Genomic DNA, 27244 nt, shown 5'->3' with positions numbered 1-27244 from the left:
TTCAGATATTTTTCGGGTATTTAAATATTTTCAGTTTTTTTTTGTGTTTTTGGATTTTTCTAGACTTGACCCAAACCGAACCCGAACCGAAAACTTCTAATTATCCTATTGAGTCCAACTATCTAAGACCATAACCGGCCCGGACCCGACATGACCCGAACCAAACCCGAACCGACAAATTTTAATCACCTATTGGTTCTAAATATCTAAGATCCAAAGGACCCGGACCCGACAAAATCTGACCTGAACCCGATCCGATGACCCGAATACCCAGACCTAATTTTTGGAATGTAATGACTTATTTCATTAATTCCAAAAAAAAATCACCATTTGACATAAATGAAATAGAATACTCATTCCATCAATTCCACAATAAAATAAGTAAAATGCAAAGATGAATGATCCCATAAAAAATTTGGTTCTGAATGAATATAATGAATTTCATTCCATTTTTTGATGTATTCCATTCTTATAATTCTATTTATTTTAATTCCACCAATTCCTTATTATTTTACCAGTTACAGCCTATAAGTATATATCAATACGACACAATCATGGTAGACATGAAGATTGTAACTGTATTCCAATTTTTTTGGAATGCAATGATGTGGAATGGTTGATTCTATTCATTTCACATATTTTTTTGCTATTTACTTTTTTTTTTATCAACAACAAACTTTATATTAGAAGGTTGGTTCAGGCCTGAAGAGTGGCCGGTTCAATACAAAGTGCAAATTTAGCTAGCGAGTCAGCCGCAGAGTTCTGCTCTCGCGGAATAAAGGAAAGCAGAAAAAACATAAAACGGGAAGATAGATACTCGATATCCATTAAAACTCCATAGAGCTCCATTGGAAATTTCTTCGAGTTGACTGCTCTAACGAGCACTTGAGAGTCGGATCGCATCCAGACGTTGGGGAGGTTAGCAGCGTGTGCTGCACGGATTGCTTCCCGTAGGGCCAAGGCCTCTGCGAGGAGTGGTGACGAGACAAAAGAAGAAGCAGAGGAGCCCGACACTTGTGGCGAGGTAGTGGTGTTGCCTAGAATCCATCCCAGGCCTGCCCGCTTAGTGGTTGTAGTCCAAGCTGCGTCAGAGTTACAGAGCGCTGTCTCCAGTGGAAAGGATATAGATGGTAGGTAGGAAGAAGCTCGTGGTGGAGAGTCGGGTTTTTTATCCTGAGCCAGCATCCATTCCCTCGCATTGCATAAGGCGTTTGTTACAATAGAGATGGCTGGCGATGTTCTGTTCTCGAAGAGAAGCCGATTCCTAGCAGTCCAGATATTCCAGCATAGCCAAGAGAAGAAATCAGATGCAATACCCGAAGGGGGAAGACAGACCAGGGAAGACAGACCAGTCTCGAGGCTGCGGTGAGGGCGCTGTGAACTGAGGTAGAGCTGGTGAAGTCCGGGTTCGGTTTGATGGGGGCTAGGGCCCATACTTGTTGGGCAAAAGGACATTCGAAGACAAGATGGACTCCTGTTTCAGTGCCTCCGCAGTGAGGGCAGTTGGTGTTAGTCATCATGCCTCTTGCTTGTAGGTTTGCTTCATAGTAGGTTTGCTATTTACTATGAATAGAATGGAATGGTCATTCTACCAATTCCAAAAATAATTAGATAAAATACAAAGATAACTATTATGTAACCAATTCGTTCATGAATTTCATTCTATTTTTTTACTGTATTTCATTCGTATCATTCCATTTATTTTTATTCCACTAATTCCATATTAGTTTATTAGTTATAGCTGAAGTAGATCAGTTAGATATGCTTATTCGGCTATGTACCCATCGGATGCTAGATCAATGGTTCTTAGATATCTCAAGCAATATCAAGCATCCAATGAAAACTTGTAAAGGTGGCCATCTATCATCAGTACATTCTAAGTTGGAACCTTTACTTTAAGAAATAAAATATCGATCGAATTCTCCGGAATATTACCAATAAATTTCCGTTAGCTAGAACAGTTGGTATCCACACATTGTCGTTTTCTCGTTTGTATGTATCTTTGCTCCGGAATTGTTTAACACAAAGTTAGATGCTACTCATAGCTTTCGTCCCATTTAAGAGAGCTTGCATTTTTATTTCACAAACAAAAGCAATACACACAATTTCAGCCTGGCCCATTATGCATATGGACACAGCCACAAATATCAACTTTTTCCAAAACCCATCAAAAAAATTCATAAGGTATTAATAGGGCTGTTCAATATGGTAAAACCGAACCGGACCGAACCGAACCGGACCGAAATAGACAATATGGTTTGGTTTTGGTATATACCATATAAACCGAATGGATATAATTTTATAAAAACCGTAGGATTTGGATATGGTTTGGTATATAACCGATTAAACCGAATAAACCGAACAAAACCGATTAACAGTAGAAACATGTAAATATGTATCTATTTTATAACAATACATGAAAATCTATTTGTTACATAAGTTAAATTTGTGTTAATAACTATTACTATAATTTTATAGTAATAAAGAACATTAATTTGTAAAACACTTGAACTATAATTAAATAACAATACATCGCAATTCAAACATCTTATTTTCTAAGTCTTCTTTTGATTTTTTTTCTTTATTTTAGTCTTCACTAAATTAATACGAAGATTATAAATTTCATGGACAATAATTAATGAAAAATTTTCACAACTTTTTTCTTATCTGTAAACAAACAGAGTTTCGTGTTCAATTGAAAAAGCATAACTTTAATGAACACTAAATATAGAAGAGTGGTAAAACTTTTCTTTCATGTGTCTGTTTTGTTTCATATTTTTATTTTCAAAATTTCAAGATTTGATTTTAGTTATAGATTTGATTATTTTATTTGATGGTAGAAGCATTTTTACTTTTTTATTCATTTATTTGAACATGTAATATATTTTTAATAAATGACTGTGTTGACAATATGACTCTAAAATTCATATAATATGATATCAAACTAAATAATTATTTTTTGGTATAAAACCGAATAAACCGAAAACCGATGGTATATAAACCGAACCGAACCGAAGTAAATATAGATTTAGAATGGTAGTTATATTTTACTAACCGAAATACCGAAAACCGAAAAAAAACGAACCTAAACCGAACCGATATCCGGATTTAACACCCCTAGGTATTAACGTCAAATCGTTATTTCGCTTTACGGCACAAAAGGGATGGCTATTTGTGTTACCTTCTCTCTATAAATATCAACTTGAAGTCACAAAATCCACAACCCAAAAGAGAGACACTTCAATGTCACAGAAAAGAAACACACATATAACAGAAGAAATCATGAAGAAACCTTCTCTTCATCAACCAATTCTCTTCTTCTTCTTCTTAGCAACCCTTCTCCCACTAATCCTGACCGTCCATTCTCAACCCTCTCCATCCCCATCACCATCACCATCCCCATCCCCATCCCCATCAGACGACTCAGATTTCATCCAGAGGAGTTGCAACACCACGTTATACCCTGACGTCTGCGTCTCCTCTCTCTCAAACTTCTCAACCTACGTCCACAACGACCCAGCACTCTTGGCTCGAGCCGCAATCTCCGTCACTCTCTCCAAGGCTCTCGAGTTAGGCAAATACCTCTCCAACGTCTCTACTCTCCTTGAAATCCACGAAGATGGTGTCCCCCACCCAACCGCAGCCGCTGTTTTTCATGACTGCTTCGAGACCCTCAAAGACGCAGTCGATGAAATGAGAGACTCTATGAAACAGATGAGGGATTTGGTCACCACTGGCTCGCTCGAGTCTTTCAGGTTTCAGATGAGTAACGTGCAGACTTGGCTTAGTGCGGCTTTAACCAATGAGGAGACTTGTACAGACGGGTTTAAAGACGTTCAAGATGAGCCAAGGAAAGATGAGGTGTGCGCTCGGGTCGATGGCGTCAAGAAGTTGACTAGTAATGCGCTGGCCCTAGTTAATCGATGTGTTGATAACGCGATACATTGATTATTATTAATCAAATATACTTCTTTTTTTTTTACTTTTAAAATAAATTATTGGTTTGTTTTTGCTTTTGTTTCTCACGCGTGCATGATAGAGATGTATAATAAGATAATTCTGTTTGTTATTGGCTGAATATAACTTCTTGTTAACGCTTTTCGTTAGTGGAAATTACTAAAATAAAGTGTGGAAATTATTAGTAGTCTATTATTTTATTTTACAGAAGTCGATTAATTTTATTATATTAATTTGTCTTTTTACCAAATATAAATCGTTTCAGAACTTCTAAGGTACAAAACTATATGAACTGAAAAATAAATTTGCCTTTATCTCAATTTAAATTCAGTGGTAGATAACATAAGTATTTGACATTGTGTGGTTTAAATGTTGATAACAAAATATTGAAAAAAATACAAGAATTTAGAAGAATCTGGGCAAAAGAGATTTTCAATAATGCTAGGAAAATAAACAAGTTAAAACGAGTTAAAAACACAATTGATTGGTTTCAAACGCAAGTCAGCAGTTACCAGCTAAACCTATATCACACGATATATGTTTTGGATATATAGTTTGAAGCAATCAATAAGTCGCATATTATTGATATCTAATGGTAATGATACAAAAATAAGTATACAATATGGCGAATGTATGCATGCGCTGTAACTCCGCCACTACTACGCGGACGTTATATGTCAATGGCCGACAATCTATAGAGCTATTGCAATGGGTTACAACATGTATATGCGTTACACATGCATATGCTTACCTTTTTTCTCCCATTTTGAATTTATTTTATTTATATTTGTGTCACTACCGTAAGTACATGTATATATTTCCAATCAAGTGTGAGAATATAAATGATAAAATATAGTGTTTGGTTCATAAAATATAGTGTTTGGTTCACCAAACGCAGATTCGTGTACATATGATTATTCATAATTTTCATACACCAACCGTAAGTGCTTTTATGCATATTATCAATAATAGTACATATATATGATTGTGGGAAGATCTTCATTAACATATATAGTAGTATCAAAGTTTATGAATTCAAACTCAAAAGCAATAAATGATACGTTTTGGTTCATGGCTTAATTATATAATGATCTGAGTTTCATGGAGACTAGTGGCACCTACGGCTGAGAATTTAGTTAGTAAAGCAATGAATCTTATAAACCGATAGTTTAGCTGTTCATGCACTCTTTAGATGACTATGCGTCCAACACGGTTATATTTAAACAAGAAAATAGAAAGTGAACCATCACTCTTTGATTAATTGTTATTCTGCATTCATTTTCTTCATTTCGCTGCGTTCTTTAGTTAATTTGTTTACGCTGCCGTACAGTATATATGAACCCCAAACGTATGGTCCATTTTTAAAAAGGAAATTCATTATAGAAACCAAAGTTATACACACATTTATATTTAGTTGGAAGTATGTGTTAATGAAACAAGAACCCGTGATCCCTCTAAAATTGACCACAATCTCATTTCTTTGTCGCTATAGCACACAGGACACAATAGAAACTCTGTCACACTTGGCCGACTTAGGTCTCATGCTATTCCAATTTATAAGATAACGATTAATATATTGTTCAACCACATAAGTCACGTCTATTGTAAAGCATTCATATCTAACTACGCAGTTCTATATAAGCTACACTGAATAATAATGTTCGTTTGGTAGAACATGCCATCAAATTCCCATAAAATATCATGAATACAATTTTAATTGGTATTAAAATTTTCAAAGATTCCCAGTGATATAAGTAGTACATAACCATAAAACCAAGTACATATTTCTTATAAGAATTTTTTTTACCTTTTAACTCAAAAAAATATTTTTTTCTTTACAAGAATATAAATAATATGCATAAAGTTTTTAGTAGATTATAGGTTTATAAGAAAACATAAGATTACTCTAAGGCTTCAAATGGTAAAAACAGTTCAAGCGGGACAGATCATGCAGATCAAGTAGGACAATTGCAGATCAAGCAGGACAAGTGCAGATCAAACGGATCATGCAGGAGAGAACCAGATCAAACCGATCAAATAATTTATTATAACTTATGAATGACAAAATCATTTAAAAACTATATATCATATATTAAAACAATAAAAATGACACCTAGATATCTAAACAAATATCTTAGATGTTATAGTATCGCCTGAAATACCTGTAAATATTTTATAAGATACTTATACTTCTTTTATTTTCTTATTTAAAAAAATTAAAAATTATATGACAAAAAATAATAAGTAGAGAATAATAATTTTGTATTGTTAAAGTTGTAAATAAAATAAAAATATTATATTCATAAAATTAGATAAATATATTTTTAAAGTTATGTGTTTTAACAAAGTTATTTATTGACCAAACAAAAAAAAACAGATCAACACTACCAAATGTTGGCGGGTGAGATCTGCATGCAGATCTCCTGCTTTTTCCATAACTTTCCCGCCAACATTTGGTAGTGTTGATCTGTTTTTTTTTTGTTTGGTCAATAAATAACTTTGTTACAACACATAACTTTAAAAATATATTTATCTAATTTTATGAATATAATATTTTTATTTTATTTACAACTTTAACAATACAAAATTATTATTTTCTACTTATTATTTTTTGTCATATAATTTTTATTTTTTTTTAAATAAGAAAATAAAAGAAGTATAAGCATCTTATAAAACATTTATAGGTATTTCGGGCGATACTATAACATCTAAGATATTTGATATATAGTTTAGATATCTAGGTGTCATTTTTATTGTTTTAATATATGATATATAGTTTTTAAATGATTTTGTCATTCATAAGTTATAATAAATTATTTGATCGGTTTGATCTGGTTCTCTCCTGCATGATCCGCTTGATCTGCACTTGTCCTGCTTGATATGCACTTGTCCTGCTTGATCTGCACTTGTCCTGCTTGATCTGCATGATCTGCTTGATCTGTCCCGCTTGAACTGCTTTTACCATTCGAAGCCTGGGGTTCCGAATGGTAAAAGCAGATCAAGCGGTGCAGATCATGCAGATCAAACAGGACAAGTGCAGACCAAGCGGATCATGCAGGAGAGATGCAGATCAAGCAGAACAAGTTATGTTTCAAAGTTATGAATGGCAAAAGCAGTTCAAAAGTGCAGATCATTTATTGAAACAATAAAGATTACACCAAAATATCAAAACACATAATAAAAAATACATAAACAAAGGTAAAATAATTTAATGATTTGCCCATAACATATCGGCAATGTTGTCTCTAATGTTTGTCATATGATCTCCATAAAAGATAATATAACCTTAAGCTAGACAAAATGAATATTGCACAACACAGCCTAACCAGTACACACAACACAAACTACTGCACTTTTGTTTTAATTTCCACAATACAGAACACAACACGAGAGTTTCATTTTTATTGTCTAAAAAATTTTTTTTGGGTGACCGTATGTGTGAGAACTAGTAATTCGTAATGATTGAGGTACAACACAAGACAACACAAAGTTACAGCACCTTTTTTATCTTCCACCCTACAACACAAGAATTTTTTCCAATTAACTATACTATATTTTCAATTATAATTATTATTTATTTACATGCATATTTTATAGATTAAAACTCTAAAATATAAATGTTCAAAAAACTATAAAATTTATATCAGACATATAGAGTTTTCGAATTTCATATACTATATTTTCAATTTTAATATATTATATTTGACAAAAACTAATACATATATGTATATATATATTTATATTTATATAATTACGTAAATATAATAAAACTAAATTAAAAATTAAAAATTATTAAAATTATTTTTACCTTAAGCTGAAAATAATGATTGAGGCACAAGACATCACAAAGTTACTGCACCTTCGTTTTTTATCTCCCACCCTACAACACAAGATTCTTTTTCCAATTAACTATACTATATTTTGAATTATTAATATATGTATTATATATGTGATCAAATTAATATATATGAATGAAACTTACTGTAAGAATGAATGAAGCTTACGACAGTACTAGTATAAAAGAACTACAACACTTTTTTTTCTAAGAATGGTAGTGCACATAATTTTTTTTGTTGTCTAGAACCTCTTTTAATCGAAGAAGTATGGAACTACGTATGTTCTTACTCTCTTTATTTATAAGTGGTGAATTATTAATATTTTCAGAATTAATTTAATTTTACTAAAAAATTCTATTGGATGAAAAAATGGTGGAATCCGTGAACTGCATCAAAAGTTGAGAGGGTAGAAGGACATGCAGATCATCTGCTTTTACACAGATAAAGACAAAAAAAGTTACCATTGGACAGGTATCCTGCTTTTCTTTTCTGGAAAAGTTAAAAACTGTGATTGGCTGTGGCAGTAAAAAAAATACTAATGTGCAGGACATCTGCTAACGATCTGCCTCACCATTCACACTCTAGGTGTCCGAATGGAGGAGTGGGACAAGTGCAGTTCTCCTGCACAGGCAGTTCTCCCGCACTGCATTCACCATTCACCATTTTCTGTTTGTAAAAGCAGTTCAAGCGGGAGATCTGCATGCAGTTCAATATTTTTTGTCTTTTCGTGAAAAAAGCAGGAGATCTGCATGCAGATCTCATCCACCAACATTTGGTAGTGTTGATCTGTTTTTTTTATTGTCAATAAATAACTTTGTTACAACACATAAATTTAAAAATATATATATCTACTTTTATGAATACAATATTTTTATTTTATTTTATTAACAACTTTAACAATACAAAATTATCATTCTCTACCTATTATTTTTTGTCATATAATATTTAATTTTTATAAATAAGAAAATAAAAGAAGTATAAGTATCTTATAAAACATTTACAGGCATTTCGGCCGATCCTATAACATCTAAGATATTTGTTTAGATATCTAAGTGTCATTTTTATTGTTTTAATATATGATCTATAGTTTTGAACTGATTTTGTCATTCATAAGTTACAATAAATTATTTGATATGGTTCTCTCCTGCATGATCCGCTTGATCTGCATTTGTCCTGCTTGATCTGCACTTGTCCTGCTTGATCTGCATGACCTGCTTGATCTGTCCTGCTTGAACTGCTTTTACCATTCGAAACCTAGATCCAAAGCATGAAATAATTTTGAATGGTTTAAAAAAAAAAAAGAGTCAAAGTGTCGTCGTAGTATCTACCATTGAGGGAGAAAAAGTAGAGAAAAATAAGAAAACCACAAGAGAAAATAGGTATCGGAATTAGTGTCCGAATGGAGGAGCGGGACAAGTGCAGTTCTCCCGCACTGCATTTACCGTTCACTCTTTTCTGTTTGTAAAAGCAGTTCAAGCGGGAGATCTGCATGCAGTTCAATATTTTTTGTCTTTTTGTGGAAAAAGCAGGAGATCTGCATGCAGATCTCACCCGCCAACATTTGGTAGTGTTGATCTGCTTTTTTTTTTGTTTGGTCAATAAATAACTTTGTTACAACACATAACTTTAAAAATATATTTATCTAATTTTATGAATATAATATTTTTATTTTATTTACAACTTTAACAATACAAAATTATTATTTTCTACTTATTATTTTTTGTCAAATAATTTTTAATTTTTTGAATAAGAAAATAAAAGAAGTATAAGCATCTTATAAAACATTTACAGGTATTTCGGGCGATACTATAACATCTAAGATATTTGTTTAGATATCTAGGTGTCATTTTTATTGTTTTAATATATGATATATAGTTTTTAAATGATTTTGTCATTTATAAGTTATAATAAATTATTTGATCGGTTTGATCTGGTTCTCTCCTGCATGATCCGCTTGATCTGCACTTGTCCTGCTTGATCTGCACTTGTCCTGCTTGATCTGCATGATCTGCTTGATCTGTCCCGCTTGATTTGTTTTTACCATTCGAAGCCTTAGGGAAGAAATGATTCACGAGACGCACTGAGACAACAGTCCTTTCGGTTTCTTGTCGCAGTCCCAAGGGCCTATCTCTGTGGATATACCTGTAATTTATTGCTTACTGATTGACACGTGTTCATCTTGTGAAAATGTTTTTAGTTTACTTTCTTAGAGCATCTCCAACCCTCCCATATTTTTATCTCTAAAATAGAGGTGGATTAGAGCATCTCTAACCCTCCCATATTTCTATATTGGACAACGAACGCTCTAAAATAACCTGCGATGTTGATTATCAAGCAAACATAAATATAATGTAGTTTTCTAAGTTTACATTTATTGTTTTTTACAGTATAATATATGTATATAAGTGTTCAAGTCCTCCATAAAGTTTTTTTTTAAAAACAAAGTAAACACTAAAAAGAAAATCAGGAGTGCTATCTCATTACCTAGAGCATAGTATCCACATATATATAGAATTTTTTTCAAACTTAATTTAACTGTTACAAAGTCTACATAATTAAGCGTTTAAGCACCATAGATCCATCTAAAATCACAATGAGACTAACTTAATATACTAAAGCTAACCATGATCTAATTAATTAATGACAATTGCAATTTCAACTTTCAAAGCTTATCCCTTATATATTAAATGCAGTATTTTTAAAACCGGACCGGCCAGCGAACCGAAAAGTTTTTGGGTCATGGGTCATTGTGGTTCGACCGGGTCTGAACCGGGTTCGATGGGTTTACTTAGATTAAACTAAATTTAATGATATTTTATAAATAATATGTATATTTTAAAAAATAATAGATCATATCAAATAAAAATTTTAAATTAATATCCATAATGTGTAGAAAAACTTAAAAATAACAATTAAAATCTAAAATCAATATGAAAAGCACATTTAAATGTTATTCACAGATTTTAAACTCTAAATTTTCATCACCTTTAAGAAAAATTATATACACATTAGGTAAAAGTTATATTTTGAAATACAAATTTCAGAAACGAAAATGTTTCAATTATTTAAAGTCTTCAAAAGAAGTGATCATGGAAGAAATTTTTTTAAAAAGTGAGAAGTAGACAAAAACAATATCTTGACGTGAATATTAAACTTTGTGATTCTTGTAATTTATGAGTTGTAGAGACGACAAAAGAAAAAGGCGAGAGACAATACTTTATTAATCTTTGATAAATCTTATTTTTACTTAAATAGAAGAAAAATTAATTGTTTCATTAACAAAATTTTGGCTTATATACGAACCGGGGTTTGGCCGGTTCATTGGGTCGCCGGTTCCTGGGTTTTCGACGGTTCGATAGTAGTTTTTAACTGGTTCGATTTTAGTTGGGTTTTACCATTAACCCAACCCGGATTATTTTTGGTTCATTTTAAGAATTTTTTTTTCATGTATTATTTTTAAAAAATGTTATTTAATATTAATTAACAGTATCTTTATATATTTATCAACCATCTTTATATACTTTTACATACACATACATGTGCACATCGACGTGAGCACCTTATAACTAAGTATTTACCACAACTGAAATATCTAATTTTTTTGGAAGTTAAAATATTATTTTTCTTAATGCTTCTAAATTTTAGTAAAATGATTTGTCTTAATAATTTTTTTTCTTTTTAACTATTATCCGTTTAGAAACTATAATATGAAACCATTGGTTCGACATCACGGCTATCTAAGATTCATAACATGAAAACAAACAAATAATAGTAATTTTTTATTATCACAGGAAAAAAAAAACCAAAAAATCAAACATTTTAACCGAATAAACCAAATAAATATTGATTTAAAATAATAGTTATATTTTAGGAGATTAAAAACAAAAAAACAACCTAAAACCGAATTGATATCCAGATTAAACAGATTAATGTCTCTTTATTAAAAAATAACGAAACTAATAATCACATTCCACGCAAGACGCGGATTATTACCTAGGATAACATACATGTATAGTATACCAATTCCTCCGACCAAACCCCACATTACATTGATTTTCTTATTCTGTGTTCAAAACGATCCATATCCAATCCACATGGACAATAAAACTATATCATATAAACATCAACACGCCAACAAAAACCAAAGTCTCCACAAGCAAAGTCAACATTAATGAAACGCAAAGTCAAAGACCAGCATTGACCGGCACTCCCGCAGCAGTAATCCAATAATTCCCGTCCAAGAAATTCTCCACCGTGAACTTTCCCGCCTCAGTCGCCGCCTTCAAAACATGATAACCTGGCCACTTAACTCTACCGGAGACACTTGCTCCGGCGCCGGTGTTACCATATTCTGCGTAATAAAGAGTCCTCAAAGCAAAGTCACCACTCCAAGGCAACCACCCCGCTGGATTCACCATCTCTCCCAGACTGCATTTCATGAAAACCGTCCTAGAATACTGCTTCCACGGCCTTCCTAAGTAAGTCTCCGCCGCTGTAGACACCGTCGAGCTCTGGATGACGAAACCTGTGTTCTCGTTAGGGTCTTTGCGGGACTGAGCCGTGACAGTGTTTTTTTGTCCGCTCATGGGTTTACGAGCGTAGATGTTGCAGTTTTGGAGGACTGCGGTTGCGTCTCCGAAGACGAAGTCGACGGTTCCGTAGACGTTGCAGTTTTTCAAGAACTGACGGCGGGAGTGAAGGTAGAGAGTGTCTTGGTAGCCTTTGAAAGAACAGCCGTAGAAGACGGCGAAATCTGAGCCTGACCGGAGAGCCACCGCTTGGTGTTTCTGCGGTCCCGCAGTGTTCTCGAATGTTATGTCTCGTGCGATAAAACCGCTGCCGGCAACAGCTGTTGACCGGTTAAAAGAAATAAAATATATCATTTGTTTTACCAAACAAAAAATATATCATGTTGCTAAATAATAGTTCAAGAGTTATATACATTTATATATTTTTGGTTCAAAATTCAAGAGTTATATCTAAAGGGTAAATTATGTGTTTAGACGTTAAAAAAGAGAGCAAAATATTAACATATTAAAAAACATATTTTTGGCAGAAGAAATTATACTTTGAAAATAAAAAATTATTGAAAAGTTATGAAATAATACTTGGCGAAAAGTTATTAACTAGTAGCTATTTCATGATTAAAAGTAATTTTATTTAGTAGTAAAAGTTTATAATAATATTTTTTATATAAAAAAAATTATGTATATGTGTGAACAATCGATATAGTTAGCAATAAAGACTACTTAAAAAAGGTATTTTTGATATTTAGCACGGACGACGTACCAAAAGTTGCGGACCGAAACGTCGTCGTGCCATCTTTAACGTTCCTACTACCGGTGACGACGGTAGAGTCGATGCCGTCACCGATAACCATCACGTTCTTGACTGATTTCTTGATCTCCACGTTTTCTCGGTAAACGCCGGCTTTAACGTATATCACAAGTCTCTTGTTTCTCCTAGGAAGTTTGGCTGCTGCGTTTATCGCCTGTTGAATACTTGTGTAGTGACCCGAACCGTCTTTAGCTACCACAAGATCGGGTTTAGCCGTGGTTACTGAACCTTCCAGAAGTTTACGGTCGGTAAGAGGGATCCACGAAGGAAACTGGTTGTCCCAAAACATCAATCTCCGACCACCACCACCACCTCCTCCTCCGCTACTTCCTTGCTTGTTGAATTTTGTGAACGCTGTCGCTGGATGTTTCTCGGCAACCGCCTCAGCCGCGGCCTTTGAAACCGCCAGAGAGTTGCTTATCGATTTAGTGAGGTTTCGGTGAACGTGTATAGGGAAATATTTTGAATAGGAAGACGTTAGATTAAAATCTTTAAACCCGTTTTTGCAAGTGTCTTGATTAGCTATGGCAGCGCTTAACGAGGTTTGTCTATCATGCGCTGAAAAGTTAAGATCATATGATCTCCGAGAGTGGTTGAGTTGGTCTATGGTGTCTTCGTAAAGCTCCAAGCAGTCGAGCAAAGCTGACTTGGCATGTTTGTGGAAAGAACGACGCCGTTTCACCTTAGAGACGAGGCGGTGTAGGTGAACGGCCTGGTCCATGGTCGAGCTAACCACAAGGTCGTGGAAAGCGAGCCCATCGGTTTGGTAGTCTAAAGTGTTGAGAGGTGAATTAGATATGTGGTGGGCGCAGACGTTAGGGTATGGAGTTTGTTTGCATGAAGTGATGAAATAGGCGTTGGTATGAGAGATTGATAGGACGTAAATCACTGGTATAATGTATTTGGTGTATAAACATCTGGGAGGTTTGTGATCCATTTGGGGATTTGAAAGTGTATATTGTGGTTTCATAAGGAAGTAAGAGTTATATATAAACGTATGAAAGTATATGCAAATGAATGGATACTCGTTAGCTCTCATAAATGCATATACACGTATGCAACCACGTAAGAGTGTGTGATGTATGATTGAATTTTGAGGAAAACTTGTAACTTTAATTTGTATCCTCACATTGTTATGGTTTATTTTGTTATAATACAATGTAGAAACATTTTTACGTGGTTAGTTAATAACTTATAAGATGAAACAACAATGTTAGACATATGTATGAAGTAAGAAGATATTTGAAGAATCCAAGTTAGCTATGGCCATTGGTTTGAACTTAACACAAGCGACTACGTAGGAAAGGAAGCTCAAATATCACACAAACCATGTAAATAAACTAACTTTTTTGATTTTACAAATGCACGAGGCTGATGGTTTGCCACATGTGTAAGAAGTTTGAGATACATGGGACCTTTCCCGTAATGCCAAATGTCACAAAACCTGAGACTTCAAATGGTGATAGAAATTCGATTATTATGAAACAAATTTAATATATAGAAAGGAACAGACGAAGTAAATAAAGTGCGTAAATAAACTAATCTATACTATATAAAAGTTGAGGCTATAAGCCATCGAAAACGTCCACGTAGGATTTAAAACCACCAATTGGATTATGACACATCATTTTTTTAATATGTTAATGTTTCCAAAAAATAGTTTTTTTAAAAAAAATTATATAATTAAGTAGGCTAATAAAAATAATTATTAATTTTAAAAATGTCATGATTTCCAAATTTATGTATTTTTTGGTGAGTTTTTTTTGTCAGCTTTCCAAATTTATGTATATTAACATAAAATATAAGTTTTAATTTTTAATGTCGATATATAATTATTAGATTTAAAAATAAAACTTTAAAAAGTAAAAAATATCCTTAAATAAATAGTTTAAAAAATCTATTAAATAATTAAGTAGGCTAATAAAAGATAATTATTAGTTTTAAAAATGTCATGATTTCCAAATTTATGTATTTTTTTGGTCAACTTTTTTTGTCAGCTTTCCAAATTTATGAATATTAACATAAAATAGAAGTTTAAATATTTAGTGTCGATATATAATTATTAGATTTAAAAATCAAAATTAAAAAAGTAATAAAATATCCTTAAATACTATATTGCCTTTATATATGAAAATTATAAGCAAAACAGAAATACTACAAAAATACAAAAAATGGAAAACTGATGTTAAAGTAGTTGAATAACAATAAACTAAAACATCTAAAAGGGAAATTCACTTAATACATAAAATAAGAAACTTTCTAATGTATGAAGTATTGGGTGACTATAAATAATTGTCTAAAGTTCTAAAATTTTTCAAGATTTTACATTGAGAAAGAGAGAGATATTGAAAAGAGAAAAGAGATATGGTCGCTTCTGCTACTTTTTTGGTTTTCGATGATCTATATAAAAGTTGAGGCTATAAGCCATCGAAAGCGTCCACGTAGGATTTAAACGACCAATCGTAGTATGACAATTATTATTTAAGTTTACTATTTTTAAAAATGTTAATATTACCAAAAAAATGTTTATTTCAAACTAAAATATAAATCAATATCGAATAAGGTAAATTTATAAAAATATAAATACTATATTAAGTTAACATAATGTTTAATATTTTTCGAAAATTAAAAAATAAATAACGAAAAGAATAATTAATTTAAAAATACAAGACTTTCAAACAAGTATAACTATATAAATCTAAATTTAAACTCATGATTTTCAAAGTTTAGGTTATATACTATTGAAAATATTCAAACTAAGATATACTATATATAAGTTGATATTATAAATCATTGAGAGTGTTCACATATTATTTTAAAGCACCAAAAATATACCAAATCGTTTTTCAATTTGGTATTTCTAAAAATGTTAATATTACGAAATTTTTTATTTCAAAATAAAATATAAATAATTATCAAATAAGTTAAACTTACAAAGTTAAAAACATCATGTACAAATCTATACTATATAAAATAAAGTTTCGAAAATTAACATAAAAATAACAAACAAATATAATAGTTAATTTAAAAATGCAATACTTTCAAACAATTATTACTATATAAATCTAAAACACATGATTTACAAAATTTAGGTTATATACTGCTGAAAATATTCAACAAAAATATGTACTATATGTAATTTTATGCAATAAATCATTGAGAATATCCACATATTATTTTAAAGCACCAAAATATGTCAAATTACCATTTTAATTATTATTTTAAAATTTCAAGATTTTCAAAAAATGTTTATTTCAAAATAAAAAAGGAAACTACTATTCAATTTAGTGAAAATGCAAAATTATTAAAGGAATCAATTTGATATATAAAGTAAACCTTTGAAAGACCAACATAAAATCAACTAACAAAAAAAATCTTAAAGAATACAAGATTTTAAAATAATAAAAACAATATGAATCTAAAGCACTTTTCATTACATATGAATCTAACAAAATATGATTTCAAAATGGAAGCTATTTCTTTCAAAAAAATATCAATAATAAATTTTGTACGCAAAATTGCCAAATAACTAAAAGAATCAGTTTATTATAAGAAATAAATGTTTGGAAGATCAACATAAAATTAAGTAACAAAAATAATCTTAAAAATATAAGGATTTAAAATAATAAAGACAATGTAAATCTAAATCACTTTTTCATTACATATGAATCTAAATAACATATGATTTCAAATTTGAGGATATATATTATTTAGGTGTTCACATAGAACTTAAAAATATCATTATAATAATATAAAAGTCAGCATCTTAATTTGATAAAGTAAATAAAATTATTATTAAAGATAATTAACTTGATATATAAAATAATTATATATTTGAAATTAAACAAAAAAATTAACAAAAATAAAAATATTCAAAAAGAAACAAAGTTTTAAAAAACATATTTATAAATAATCACGTATGTAAAAATAAATAAAAATCAGCACAAAACTATAAAAAGATAAATTAAAATTTGTAAAACTTATCTTTAAAGTTAGATTGATATTTGTAGCTAATTATTGAAAAGTTAATATAATAAGAGATTGTTCACGTACCTTATAGGAATTGGTATTGATCGCATATTATTACTAAAAATATAATTATGTATGTAACCTTTAATATGATATGGACTATATGCTTTAAAAAACAGAAATAACTGAAAATATTCACAAATAACATATACTATATATAATTTGATGCCGTAAATTATTGACAATATCCATATATTATCTTGAAGCACCAAGAAAAATATGTTAATCACCATTTTATATATTACTTATAGAACTTTCAAAAATTGTTTCTTTCATAATCAATGTAAAATTTAGAAAAAGCCAAAATCATTAAAGGAATCATATTGATATATAAACTAAATATTTGGAAGAATATCATAAATTTTACGTACAAAATATAATATTAAAAAATAAAAGAATTTGAAATAATAAAGAAAATATGAATCTAAAGCACATATGAATTTTAAAATTGAGGCTATATGTTATTTAAAGTGGTCACATAGAAGCTAAAATTATTATTAATAATATGGATCCTCAAAATGTTAATTTGATATTTTTAAATATAAAATTTCAGATATTTTATTTCTCTCAAAATAAAATTAAATAAGTTTAAATTTTTTTGCCAGAAATAATTAACTTTATTTTTAAACTAAATATTTGAAAATTAAAAATAAAATTTTATCGAACAAAAATAACATTTTAAAAAAGAAATCAACATAAATCTAATAATCATGTATGTGAAAGTAAAATAAAAATAAATACAAAATTACAAAAATGATAAATTAACTAATGTATTAATTATCTTAAAATTTAGATTGGTATTTATACTAAATTCTTGAAAACTTAACATAAAAAGAGTTTAACAAGAAAAAAACAAATTATGTCCACAACCAATATTACGATAAGGGCTATATACTATTAAAAATATTCATATATAAATAAAAATACGAAAAATATTCCAAATCAGTATCATTGTTTAATATTTTTATAAATCTTAATATTTCTAAAGTAAATCTATAAATTAATTTCAAAATATGAACTAAAATTAACTAACTTGATATATATGCTAACTATCTTAAAACATAACACTAAAATTTATTTAAAAAATTCATAAAGTATGTCAAAACATAAAATAGCATATACATAAAAATAAAATATATAATTAATATTAAAATAATTAACCTAATCAAATAAGTAAAAAATAAATTTTTAGTATTTTTATATTGGTGTTGGCTACAAAATCATCTAATTTTATAATAGATTATAAAAGGTTCTTAAAAACATTGGTCAATTTTCGTTTCTTTCTTACCGGGCCAATTCAGTTTTGGCTTATAATAAGCTTACAAAGTTCTATTAAAAATAAAATGTGGTAAGAATAATCCACAATTAATACACATATTATTGATTAAACAGTTTGTTTATATGCTTTTGAATTGCCTTTTATCAATTAAATAAATTAACATAGTTATTTACTCATCAACAATTAGATTTTAATAAATTTTGAGACAATTATTTTTAAAAAGTCATAATCCAAATATTCATTTAACTAACCAAACATGTTTTTATGAAACATACCTAAATTTTTTTTATTATCTAAAATATTTTTTTTTTAAATTTGGTCACTAATAATAATAAACCGAAGTATATGGTAACCTTTTTCCGAGAAAAGTAACTTCTCAATCGGGGAAAACATTTTGTGAACCGTTAAAACATCATAATCCCACCACTAATTTATATTGTAACTATATCAAGTAGGAGATATATTTAATTTTTTAGATTTTTATTTTTTTATTTTAATAAATAAAATATTATTTAATATTAGCATAAATTATATATATATATATATATATATTCTCCTTTTCTTATATCTAACAAACATATAGTTACTATTATTTAAATTTCATCAAAATATTTATTATGATTTAGACCTAAGTAAACATATAAAACTATTAGATATGCATTTAAAAGAATTAAATAAGAGTATTTTAAATACAAATATGCATAAAATAAGTATATAATAATACATTCATTCTAAAAATTTGGTAAATAAAAAAAAGTTAGATATATTGCATAAGGATTAATCTTTTATGTCATTCAAATAGAAATACATATAAAATTATAATAAAATATTTATAATAGTGTTGTATTAGTTAATAAGCATGGAACAATCTATATGACGCTTTTAATTTTTTTATTAAGAAACAATATACACATGTTTATAAATACATTTATACATTTACGTATACAAACAAACTGATATCTAAATATTAGTTATTTAAATCTAAAAACTTAACTATGAAAAATAATAAAGCACACTTTAAATAAATTTCATAGAAAAATGTATATAAAACAATTTTCTATTATATTATCTTAATATTATTAAAAAATAAAACTAATTATTAATAAAGTATTCATAGTAGTGTATAGCATAGTATAGTAGTGTATATGTACTGAGAAATCTATGTGATATTAAAATTATGTACTTATAAGAAACTATAAATACTTTAATAACAGTAATTTTACTTTTATAATACAAACAAATAAACAGCTAAGTTCAAAAATAACAAATTTATAAAAACAATGTAAATAGGAAATCAAATAATATTTTAATAATATTAATAAAAATATTTTTACGAAATTCATCTTTTTCTTAAAAAATATTGTAAAATTAAATTAAATTATTAAAGCAGACTCGCGCGTAGCGCGAGTAAAAAATCTAGTCATATATAATAAGAGACTGTAAAGATGAATGGTTAGAAAAGATGATGAAAAGAAGGAAAAAAAACGGTTTAGAAATTCTATATTAAAAATGAGATGCAACCTAAATAATCAAAAAATTCCTACAAAAATTTAGCGTAATAAGTATAAAAGTATTGGAAAATGATGTGAAACTATATGATAATTAGCAAAGTTTTGACTATTGTATATAACATGATTTGTTAACTTCTAAAAAAGCTAAATTTTCGTGTGTTCGTTACACCATTAAATTGCATATTAAATTATATATTTGTATTTTCTAAGAGAATGCCTATACTGGTACAATACAATTTTGCGTGAATAATGATGAAATAAAGTTATTAGAACTCTGCTTCTCCAACCACAAAACCACATATCACCAATAAAAAATCTAAAATTGTTATGATGTGAAATCCACCAACCAAGCGTTAGGGTGTTTCTCAGAAAGTGTTTTAAGTACATATCCAAATCAGAGGTCGAAGGCTTTCAGACTCTGATCACTCACATGAGTTTCGTGTGAGCTTGACCAAATTAAAGTATTCGAAAGTTGATTCAATCCGTCTTTTGTGGAAATCATTTGTTTCCTCGTTGTTACAAGTTTTCTTACTTTATCCTTTAATTAATGTGTTTAGGTCTATAAAAACGACACTTTGATCTGCAATTTTCTGTCACGTAGCTAAATCATAACAATTAGTCATGCGTTTAACTCCAAAAGAAACTATGGAAGTCATATAAATATGACAAGTTTTTAAATTCTAACATACATTGTTGACAGTAAAAAGAATAAAAAGAAAGTATGTATATATAGGTATATAACATACATACATTTTTGTAACAAAAATAACTAAAGTCGATGAAATGCCTTTCTGTAGTGTTAAGCATTTAGAAATTCAAAGTTCTATCGTGTTAATTTTGGAAGTGTCTTAAATCTCTTACTCGCAATCAAAATCAACATCTTGAGGCTGCAGGGATCGAGGGTTTTCCGCGGTACGGTATACTTTTTATAATTAGAAAAATTACCTTTACTAGAATAAGAATGCTTCCTAAAATGAAAAAAAAAATCGAGTTTTAAGACTACTATATATTAATATATGTCTGAAGGATTATAAATCTTTTTTTCATTTACCTGATCAATAAAAACCTTAAAAAATATATTTGGTTTAATAGCGTTTTGCTCTTAAGTTCGATTGCTTTATTGAAAGTTAGTTGGCGTTTGTTGTTTATTCACAACATATCACATAAGCGTGGAAATTAGATGATGATTCTACATTAGGTACACAGCTTACGAACATTTAGTGCCAATGGAAGACAGTTATAGTCCAATGATTATGTCACATTTCATATCTAATTATGGTCATACGTGCACAAGAAAAGAAAAACGACACACTAATGGAAATAATCTGTCCCTAATTAAAATACAAAAGTGATAGATGGCGGTAGAACTTGTTGTTTGGTCGTCCATCATATTTTTTTGTACAAAGAGTTTATTTACGTAACTTGTCAAAGATTGGGTGGTATATTCAAAGATATCCAAATCGATTTTAAATACGAAGGAGATTGTTGAAAACGAAAGTGAATGAACTACAATTTTTACATAGATATTACGAAAGTTTTGTCTAGGAACCAGAAAAGTGACTATAAAATATGCTATTTTAAGAGAAAATAGATCATATATACCGAAAACTATATTTACCGACATGACGCACGTATATAGAGATGATAGATCAGGAAGGTACTATTGGGAGCGGGAGTTTGTCTTCAGTCAGGTCGAATGGTTTGTTACGTAGAAACCGACGAAATTTACTTTTTATATGATTAATGATAAGAAGCGGCTTTGAGACAAAAGGCTTTGTGTGTTGCTTATCGTGTGTTTATGAATGTGATAGACAGTAGTGCGGGTGGTGGTAGTGGTAGTTCGTTAGATGAGTTTGGTGTTTTCTTTTGGACTTATCAAGAAAATATGTTAACTCTCTCAGACTCTCACTAGCTAGCCTTTTCATATGCATTGCTTTTTATCGTGAAAAGTACTATTAAATCTTTGTAGAGAGCAATCGCTATGTAATTGCTGTATATGGTCACTATGTTTCGTTTTCATGTGGATCATATAACAGATTTGTACTGACTGTAGTCCAGTTTTCTTTATCATGGTCATGTGTATGCACGTCCACTCAATTATTTTCAAGTCGTATCTGAGAATGTTTGAGTAATTTGGCTCTGAATTCTGAAATATTGGATAATTTAATTATCTATATTTGATACTTAAAAAAAAAAAAAAAAGAGAAAATGGATCGTAAGAAAGATATACTCAAAAGGAAATAAAATGGATGGTGTCCTTAAGTGGAGTCGAAAGGTGGCAGAAGCTGCATTCTAAATATGGAAGGTCCGGTAGGAGAATTCGGGTTTTGTACGACTCTACCAATCGTAAGGTTTCCTTATTCAATTTTTCTATATTCATTACGAAAGCAACTCAGATATGTTTTGAATGATTCGTCTTCTCTTTCAGATCCTTTACTCCCTCTCGACTTTAAGATCGACGTCTCTCCTTATATTTTTTTGCTATTTGAAACTTGAAAGTACAAATGGGGTTGTCCATAGATTGTGGTATAATAAAAGCATGCAGAGACGCTGGTCAACCACCATTCTAGATAACCAATTGAACGATTTAGATTGTGTTGTATACTTGTATGGATTTATTCCTCTTGGTTACAATAATATTATTTTATTAAATAAAACTATGAGATTTTTGTCAGTGGATCGCATCCATATAAAGAAGCTTAAAGCATAACCAATCTTAACACGTTGAGTTATCAATAAAGTTGTTAGATGTTAAGATACGGAACTTGCAAAATCATTGAACTGCAATAACAAATCTTAATCATGTACGTAATACATGTAAAATAACAAAACCGAGAAAGACAAATCCAAGTATAAGCTTCACGATAACTCATGAAATATGAAAGCCTCCCCGAGACTCTTAATTATTCATAGTTTCATTTAAATGAGAAGAAACAAAGCGTCCCAAAGAAGTGTATGATTTGAGACCGTTGAACTTGACCCGCCTTTTTATGTTATGACGGTGGGGGCTGATCGGCCCGTGAACTCCTCCATCTTGGACAGTTTCAGAGCTACGTCCACCTGTGAATCACACAAATCAAACAACAATTTAGTATTTGATGAAACCTTACTCTTTTTTAAGTATTAGTAGTTTTGAAGGGTTTTCTTAAACATCTGACCAGAGGAGACAGAGCTTCATGGGACTCTCGTCCGGTTTTAGAAGCATCCTTCTCGTACTGTTCAATGTAGAGTCGGATGGTTGCTCCTTCCGAGCCAGTTCCAGACAGACGGAAAACCTATATAGAAGAGAGGATTACTTACTTTTTTGATTTTCATGTTTAATACAGTATCCACATGCTTTGTTGTATATCTCTATCACTTTGCTTTAGCTGATATGCCTAAAGGCTCATAAAAGAACGAAGAAGTAAGTGTGACTTACAAGTCGTGATCCATCTTCAAACAGGTAACGGATTCCCTGGTGCTTGGAGATGGAGCCATCAACTGGATCTTTGTACTCGAATTCATCGGCACTGGATACATTCGACACGTCCGAGCGAATTCCTTTCACCATCCTGAATAAAATCGACAGAGGAAGATGTCATGAAAACAGAGTACCAAACTGCTGAGTGAAAGGGATTTCAGAGAAGTGGAAGTGTGTGTACTTGTTGACTTCAGGGATTGAAGATTGCAATTTGACCAAATGCTCCATCAGTTCCTTAGCTTTACCTGCATCTACATTCTTTTGGGAGACAAGAATTTCAAGATATCACAAAAGGGTGCTTGCTTGTTGTTCCGCATATTACAATCACCAAACTTGGCAACTTTTTACCTCATAGTCGTAACGAGTGTAATAGTGACGGCCATAGGTAGCCCAGTGTTTGCGGACAATGTCTTCAACCGTCACCAATTCAGCGTCACCATCAAGAGTTTCCTTGTTCTTGTGAGCAAGTATAGACAGCCACGCAAGAACTGCCCAAATCCCATCTTTCTCACGGATATGATCCGACCCTGTAAAAATATCAAATCTTTCAGAACTGTATCTGTTGTTGTTAAGTTAATACCAGATGCGTGAGTGTGAAATGAGAAACTAACCAGTTCCAAAACTTTCTTCCCCACAAACAGAACACATTCCAGCATCCATCAGATTACCAAAAAACTTCCAGCCTGTTGGAACCTGATATTCGATTTTATAAGAGGCGTGAATTGATGATTGATGGAGTTAGGAGGAAAATGATCTGGATGGAAGTTGCACGGTGACATGTACCTCAAAGAACTTCAAATTCAAGCTCTTTGCAACGACATCAAGAGCTGCTGAGGTCGGCATGCTCCTACAATAAGAAACGGAAGTTAACAATTGAGCCAAAAGTAAGTAATAAAAGCGCTATATACACAGAATTCTGCAAAAACTAAAGAAAGCTTCCGAGTGTATAAATACCTTGCAACACCTTTCAAACCAGTGCTGAAGTAAGGTATGGCCCCAACAGCATTTGCAGCAATTATAGCAACCGAATCAGATGGAGTTACAAAGAACCTGCAAAAGAGGAGAGATGCTTAAAGTTCAACACTACTTGATATAACCGTTCCATGTATGTATCTAACTTAAAAAGAGCATTAGCAAGCTACCTTTTACCAAGGATCATGTTACGGTCTGCATCACCATCAGCAGCAGCACCAAACTCTGGAGGTTCAACTCCGGTGTCAGATTTACCTAATCCCATTCGTGCCACAAGCTCCTTAGCATAGGTCAGATTGGGATCGGGATGACCTCCACCAAAGTCCTCCTACAAAATGTTGTATAGCGGTAAATATGAGGCTGTAGATGTATTTGCAAACATTTTAAGAATAGCATTTATTGGTTGGACAAAAATAAAACCTTGGGTACGCAGTTCAATAGAGAACTTTCTTGCGAACCGAGTTCTTCGACAAAGATCCGATGGGCATAGGCTCCAGCAACTCCATGCATTGCATCATAGCTTCACAGAACAGGGTAAAATATAACATTAGAGCGATGGAAAATATTATACTGAAGTTAACTCCAGTAGAAAAGGTTAAGGAACCAGTTCAAGCTACATACCAGAATGAAAACTTTGGAGATGAAAGCAACTTCCGGATGGATTCAAAGTCGAAGATGGACCTTAAAGGAGTGAGAAAATATTTTTAGAAAGATCACAGAGATTGCACATAGACCACAGAGGGAATCATGCTCTCAAATTTAGGAAGCACTCACTTCATTAGTTTAACGTAGTCATCCGCGGAATCAAAAACTTCAACATCAAACTTTCCTCCAGGTCCTTCAAAACTGGATACGCCAATGGCAGATATATCAACCTGTTTCAGTTAATCACAGTTACGATTCAATGAAAAAACAGTTGATGGAATAAATGTTGTCTAAGTAAGCGGATTCTTCAGAATGTTAGTTACAATGGGTAGATCTTCTGCTATTGGGTACTCCTTGATCGTCTTAGTGTTCTCGTAAATCTTATCAGTGATTGATTCAGGAGCAGGTCCCCCGTTTCCCATATTGTATTTGATTCCAAAATCCTGTATCCCGGAATCAACTATTAGTCTTATCTCAACTGAAAGGGGCAGCTGACAAAAGATACAGAACAAGAACAGGACGGACCTCAGTAGGGCCACCAGGATTGTGACTTGCTGTTAAAATAAATCCTCCCGTTGCTTTCGATCCCTGTAACCGGGGACTGAGGTTAGTGTCTCATCACCATCATTTCATTTTTCGCTCAGGCAAAACAATGAAAAAAATAAATCCAAAGATCACTATAAAAATGAGATCAGAGAAAGAAATCTCACATCAGCTCCTGATCTTTCACGAATCACAGCCGATACGGCAGGAGTTGATAAGAGAGTGTTTTTACCAACCCACACACGTCGCACACCGTTAGCTGCTGCCATCTTAATAATGATCTGTTCAGATAGGAAATCAATTTGTATGAATAATCTGGAATAGCAGGAACAGGATTTTAACAGGAACATGTCAAAAAGAAAGAAAAAGCCTCCAAGCAAATTTCAGAGATAATCTTCCAAGACAAACAGAAGCATTGCACCTACGCTCTCTAGTTCATTCTAATGCAAATTTGTAGATAGACACAAAGATATCGTTTTTGTTGATAAATTAAGGTTCACTATCCAATGGCAAGTAGCAACGTAACACGTGAGTTCCTTCAAAAAGTATTGTAAATACAGGAACATCAATACACAAATAAATATATCCCACCGACAACATACAACCAAAATTTGGAAGACGAGTAATGAACCTGAACAGCATCATTTGAGTAATAACGGCCATCACCAGAAACCACTAGTGTGGCACCTGTACATTAAAACGAATACTCATTGAAATGAGCAGATATCTAGCTACGTTACAAGCAGCCACTCAAATTAGAAAAAAAAAAATCTAACCTTTGACTTTCGCTGGAGTAAGAGCATTAAAAGTTGATTGGACAAAGTTCTGTAGGTAATTGGGTTGCTTGAACACTTTCACCTACAAACAACAGTTAGACAATCAGAGATACCAAAAAGATGCTAAAAGCTTTGACGATGGCTTTGCTTATCCATCCAAAAGATCAATTAAAGATCTGAAAACCCAGCCTCATCGATTCATATTTAAACATACTTTCCACGTTTGATCCAAATAAACAATTTTCAGAAAACCAATCCTAAAGATTTACGCAAGCTTTTGACAATCATTCAGCTATCTTCATAAATCATATGGGATCAATGCACAGATCAAATCTAAATCGGATTGCGGAAAAAAAAATTCAAATCTAAAACGAAATGCTAATCTCTGTTAAAATCTAGTCAGGAGGATCGGATCCAGATCGAAGATTTTGGATGGACGAACCTTCTTACGGAGACCAGAGGTGCCAGGTTTCTGGCCATCGATAGGGGAGGTTGAGACGAGAGAGACCTTGAACACCATATCCCTTCTTTGAGGTGAAGAAGAAGAAGATCAGATTTCGATTAGTGACTGGAGAGGTTGAGAAGAAAGACGAGAGTGATGATGATATATAGCTGTTTCGGAGAGAGAGAGTATGATCGACGCAAAGAAGTTTGCTCAAGCTAAACGAGACAGTGACACGTGTGGCTCCTCTCTTTTTCACCTTGGCCCAACCACCGAGTGAAGTGGAACGTTTCTCTCCTTTTTACTTTAAAAAAAAAAAAAAAACTCTTTTACAGTTTTACAGTCATAAGAAATCTCAGCCGTTGAATTTTGGATCTATGCATTTACTTTTTCCTTGCGTAACATTCCAAAATGTTTCCTTTTTTTTGTCAACTACAATTGGATCAAAATTCTAGCC

The 27244-nt window shown here is 31.4% G+C and overlaps 3 protein-coding genes across 3 annotated transcripts; 1 reads left to right on the top strand and 2 right to left on the bottom strand.

The window, feature by feature from the left end:
• Nucleotides 1–3165: 3165 nt before the first annotated feature.
• LOC125587790 (21 kDa protein-like) lies at nt 3166–4098 on the top strand. Its single transcript, XM_048758966.1, has one exon. It carries the CDS (start codon nt 3244–3246, stop codon nt 3946–3948), a length of 705 nt encoding a protein of 234 aa, XP_048614923.1. The 5' UTR covers nt 3166–3243; the 3' UTR covers nt 3949–4098.
• A 7608-nt stretch (nt 4099–11706) lies between these two features.
• Nucleotides 11707–14110, bottom strand: LOC106402149 (probable pectinesterase/pectinesterase inhibitor 6). Its single transcript, XM_013842823.3, has 2 exons — nt 13083–14110; nt 11707–12642 (listed from the first exon to the last, which is right to left on the bottom strand). The coding sequence occupies exons 1-2, from the start codon at nt 14098–14100 to the stop codon at nt 11978–11980; spliced, it is 1683 nt and encodes a 560-aa protein (XP_013698277.2). The 5' UTR covers nt 14101–14110; the 3' UTR covers nt 11707–11977.
• An 8604-nt stretch (nt 14111–22714) lies between these two features.
• On the bottom strand, nt 22715–27040 carry LOC106401373 (probable phosphoglucomutase, cytoplasmic 1). Its single transcript, XM_013841878.3, has 18 exons — nt 26788–27040; nt 26346–26427; nt 26201–26256; nt 25737–25850; nt 25552–25614; nt 25350–25469; nt 25156–25256; nt 25003–25062; nt 24802–24901; nt 24552–24709; nt 24364–24459; nt 24193–24256; nt 24021–24102; nt 23758–23936; nt 23591–23667; nt 23368–23500; nt 23108–23224; nt 22715–23009 (listed from the first exon to the last, which is right to left on the bottom strand). The coding sequence occupies exons 1-18, from the start codon at nt 26863–26865 to the stop codon at nt 22938–22940; spliced, it is 1752 nt and encodes a 583-aa protein (XP_013697332.2). The 5' UTR covers nt 26866–27040; the 3' UTR covers nt 22715–22937.
• Between the last annotated feature and the right edge of the window lie 204 nt (nt 27041–27244).

The sequence above is a fragment of the Brassica napus genome, chromosome C5 (assembly GCF_020379485.1).
Source record: "Brassica napus cultivar Da-Ae chromosome C5, Da-Ae, whole genome shotgun sequence".
In the NCBI taxonomy this organism is placed as follows: domain Eukaryota; kingdom Viridiplantae; phylum Streptophyta; class Magnoliopsida; order Brassicales; family Brassicaceae; genus Brassica; species Brassica napus.
Note: the sequence above shows the minus strand (reverse complement) of the source record. Positions and strands in the feature narration are given on the sequence as shown.

Coding starts and splice junctions, on each gene's coding strand:
- LOC106402149 (XM_013842823.3), bottom strand. CDS start 14,100: ATGAAACCACAATATACACTTTCAAATCCCCAAATGGATCACAAACCT. Junction 12,643..13,082: donor GTTTCGGTCCGCAACTTTTG/GTACGTCGTCCG, acceptor ACCGGTCAACAG/CTGTTGCCGGCAGCGGTTTT.
- LOC106401373 (XM_013841878.3), bottom strand. CDS start 26,865: ATGGTGTTCAAGGTCTCTCTCGTCTCAACCTCCCCTATCGATGGCCAG. Junction 25,851..26,200: donor ACTCAAATGATGCTGTTCAG/GTTCATTACTCG, acceptor CTATCTGAACAG/ATCATTATTAAGATGGCAGC. Junction 25,470..25,551: donor ATCCTGGTGGCCCTACTGAG/GTCCGTCCTGTT, acceptor TCCGGGATACAG/GATTTTGGAATCAAATACAA.
- LOC125587790 (XM_048758966.1), top strand. CDS start 3,244: ATGTCACAGAAAAGAAACACACATATAACAGAAGAAATCATGAAGAAA.